Raw genomic sequence first — 4,390 nt, 5'->3', positions numbered from 1 at the left:
AACAGAAGCTCTTCTATGTGATCAGAGCGGATTAGATTTTGCTTTCCATGTGCATCGATGAGCCTTTGGCTCCATTGACCCTGATTCTGGTTCACCACTCGTTCTTTCTTGCACCTCTTTTGGTAGGTACTAACCACTGCAGATCGGAAACATTCCACAACACTTGGCATTTCAGAGATGCTCTGACACAGTCATCTAGCAATCACTATTTGGCCATAATCACTCAGATCTTTGCGCTTTCATATTTTTCCTGTTTCCAACAACATGAAACTCAGGTAGTGAAATTCCCACCCCTTGGCACACGCCACTATAACCATATAATCAATGTCAAAAAACATGTTCCTAGCCTGTGTCAGCATACTGATAGTGGCAACCGGTGCTCAAGTTTGGTATGGTATATTAATTTATCTTTTTTGTTATATGTTGAATGACTTTTCTTTCATTTTCATTTTTTTACTAAGAAAAAAAAAAAAACTTTTTAAGGAAATAAACTCAAAGCACTATTACACTTCACTCTGTAATTCAGGGCATAATTAACTGTACTCTCTGACTTTTCTTCATTAAGATTCTTAAAACCTTCTTGGTTGTTCATGATTACATATTTAAATTAAAATTCAAGATTTATAATTATGTGTTCATTTTTAGATTTTTTTATATTAAGATTCAAAAATATATTATTCAAATTTATTAAAAATATACTTGCATTTAGGGTGGAAGTGTGGCTGAATGGGTAGCACTATCAATTCACTACAAAAAGGTCCCTGGTTTGAGTCCTGGCTGAGCCCTTGGCCTTGTGGAGTTTGTAGGTTCTCCTCGTGTTGGTGTTGGTTTCCCTCACAATCCAAAGACATGCATGATAAGTGAACAGGAGACAGTAAATTGCCAGTAGGTGTGAGTGTGTACATGTCTGTGTGTGTCACTCTGTGATCGACTGGGCGTTTTCCAGTAAAGCTGTATTTGTTTTGAACAAATTCTGGCTCAAAATGTACCATTACTAATGTTGGTAGCATTTAATGTCTCCTTTGTGTAAACTAGACATTGGAAGAGTAGAAGGGCTACTTCATCATGGAAAAAAAGCTGAATCCTGACATATGTTTCTGTGGTGTGGGAGCATCAGAGCTCAGAGAATGAATCAGTCTATCATCTAAAGATGCTGCTAATAAGCAAGTCCATTTAATCAGTTAATCCACAGACCCTCACAAAGCTTCACATATGGTGGTGGAAAAGTCAAGAATATTATCTATAATATGATTAAAGGGAGCTTTAATTGGATTGGCACATTCATTTAACCAATCTAATCTGAATGCAACATACAACCAATTTAAATAATGAAGAGCTTTTTGTTCATTAAAAAAGAACAATCATAATGGACAATACAACTTCAGTTCTAGTGAAAACATTTAAGGAAACCATTGTTTTTTTGTTTTTGTTTTTGTTTTTTTGTTTTTAATTAGAAGGGGTTAATCCTTCATGCATGCAACGGAGAGTTGTTTAGAAAGTGATCTAAGTGGTCATGATGGAGAGACCTTGTTGCTCCTGCTGACAGATGATGCTGTGGTCTCCTCCTCTGATTCTACCCCACAAGCTTCCCACACATATCACCCAACGACAAGGAATGGTACAGCATGCTCTCTGAACTAATATAGAGAAAGAGTTTTGGGTCATATCAAACAATCCATGGTCATATATTTATTATTAAAGAATCAAGGTTTATTGTAATACTGAGCCTGGTTTTGAGAATTCTTCGGTGAAGGTGAATAATGTAATTGATTTTCACAATGAAATATCCAGGTCATATTTATCTAAAATAAGATTGTTTGCATTGTAACATTTTCATGTTTCACACAAATATTAGATGGTAATAATCATGAAACTCTGCTAAATTGTTAGACACAAGACGTCGATGTTGTCTAGATTGGGGGTTTTCAGTCCTGGTCCTGGGGACCTACAGTACTGCACATTTTGCATGTATCTCTTATCTGATACGCTCAGTTCAGCTCATGAACGTCTCTCTCTTAGCAAGATGATGATCTGAATCAGAATATGCAGTGTTGTGGTTCCTTAAAACCAGGACTGGAAATCCACTGTTCTAAAAAGTACACTTACTCACCTGTCTGTTCATGAATATGTAGATTATAGGATTGAAAACTGTGCTGCTCTTGGCTAGATACATGGGAACGGTGGCGATCACCGGGTCAATGTAAAGGTTAGGGTCCAAGATCACAGACAGTGCAAATGCAGCATAGGGCAGCAAGGTGAGCAGGAAGGCCATCACCATGACGACCACCATACAGGCCACCTGGGTCTCTGCCCTGGCAGTGCTTCCTCCCTCAGACATTTTCAGTTTGGTTACCTAAAGGTAAAATGAACATGCTAACCTCCTGAATCCAGAGATAGGAAAATTTAAAATCAAAAGTTTAGTTAAAATATTAAATAGCATTTTCTGCTTATTGAATAGCAAAACATACTGACCCCCCTTTTAGGGACTTACTTTAGGGACATCTGATATTATTCTGCTATAGTGTTACAAGCAACATTAAAAAAATATATATATATATAAATAAATAAAAAATTAATAACACAGATTTAATTACCATAAATAATTAATAACACAGATTTAATTACCATACTTTGATTGGACAATGTCATTTCTGTAGTATATTGGACATAAAAAACAATATAAGCATATAAGCATTTATATGAATAATATATATATATTATATAAATATATATATATATATATATACACTTAAAATATAACCAAAAAAAGTTTACATCCAACTAGCATTTATATGTAAAAGGTGTCCAAAAAAAAAATGTTTCCATGCAATTAGTATAAACAAGGATTTTTGTAGAAACACCCTCAAAATATAACTTTCAAGAGTTTAGCTCCAACTTCACCTTAATTAAACCACAACTAGCTAATCAAGGTTAGCTAAATTAGTTTGCTATTACAAGCAGGTGTGCTGAAGCAGTAGGTTATTAAAACTTATTAACAATTTGTAATAGCGACATATATGTAAAATGACAAATGACTTCCTCTATTTCTACTCTATCAGCATGAAACCTACCCTTAGTTCTATTTAACTGTCCTGAGTTTCCTACCTGCCGTAGGGTCCACAGGAGGCGAGTGTAGGAGATGACAATGACAGAGAAGGGCAGTGCAAAGCACAGAAGAAAGTAACACATGATGTAGGAGATGTTGGCCAAATTTCTGTTGTACCAGTCTGGTGCACAAGATGTCTGCACACCTTCCAGCTCATATCTACCCCATCCAAAAAGTGGTGGAGTGTTCCACAGAAATGACCAGACCCATGCGATGACTACTCCTGCTACTGCATGTCTCGTCTGGAAGGTGACTGAACCCACTGGTCTGCAGACCACCACCCATCGTTCAACTGCAATTATCGCAACTGAGCATAGACCAGCAATACCTAGGAGTGGGTGAGAGAACCTGTCTTTTAATAAAACGCATCACTAATTTTTAAGAAAAAAGTGCCCCATATCAAGATCAGTGGTCCTGAACTGGTCAGAGCTGACTCAAAAATGGATCACAGGTATATTCTGATCATGGACGTAGACAGCAGGGGGGGAAAATATAATTGCAAACGTAAATAATAATATTCATCTAACTATTTAACCATTTATAATCATCAAAAATCAACAAAAAAAATAAAAAAAACATACAAAAAAGATACTCACAAAAAAATACTCACCAAAGAAGGCCACGGCAAAACCTTCTAGCACACATCCTACCCTGCCAAGGCTGAAGTACCCCATAGCATTGGTCACCATAGTTGGCAGCCCACCAAATGTTGCACAACCAAGATCAGCCACAGCTAGGTTGACCAGGGCGAAGTTCAGTGGCTGCCGCAGCTGCCTGTGCTTCAACGTCACCACGATTACAGTCATGTTCAATATGATGCCAAAAACAGAGAAGAAACCAATAATAACTGCCAGAATAGTGTAGCCCATCCTTGGCATGATGGTTTCATTCACTGCACTGGTTGGAATAATGCTTTCTGATGCAATAATGTCCATCTTAGTTGCCTCCATTTTGAACTGAACTTCATAAAAGTAGAGAAGAGTGACAGTTGAGGAAAATGGCATAGAAACTGTTGGCTTTAGCCACAGACATAAAGAATCTCTGTCTGAGGAGTGTTGCAAAAGCTCTTCTGCCCTTTTTATGTCTGAATATGGCCTGCTGGCTTACAGGGAAAATCCTTAGATCCGGATTGTGAATGGAATAATTCTGTCAGATTATGCTCCTGGAGATCTATGATGGCACTCAGCTTGATTGCAGAATCAAACCATCTTCCTGCCTTTTTGACCAATGACGTCACAGTTAAAGACATTTCCTAGAAAGTTAATTTCATAGTAAGAAAAGCCT

The 4,390-nt window shown here is 37.2% G+C and overlaps 1 protein-coding gene across 1 annotated transcript; it reads right to left on the bottom strand.

The window, feature by feature from the left end:
• Positions 1-1,370: 1,370 nt before the first annotated feature.
• parapinopsina (parapinopsin a) lies at positions 1,371-4,056 on the bottom strand. Its single transcript, XM_042761452.1, is given in 4 exon segments — positions 1,371-1,637; positions 2,111-2,353; positions 3,106-3,434; positions 3,717-4,056. Coding segments are annotated over 4 exon segments (1,038 nt in total). The 3' UTR covers positions 1,371-1,511.
• Positions 4,057-4,390: the final 334 nt, after the last annotated feature.

Source organism: Cyprinus carpio, chromosome A8 (genome assembly GCF_018340385.1).
Source record: "Cyprinus carpio isolate SPL01 chromosome A8, ASM1834038v1, whole genome shotgun sequence".
Lineage (NCBI taxonomy): Eukaryota > Metazoa > Chordata > Actinopteri > Cypriniformes > Cyprinidae > Cyprinus > Cyprinus carpio.
This window is presented reverse-complemented; position numbering and strand designations above follow the sequence as displayed.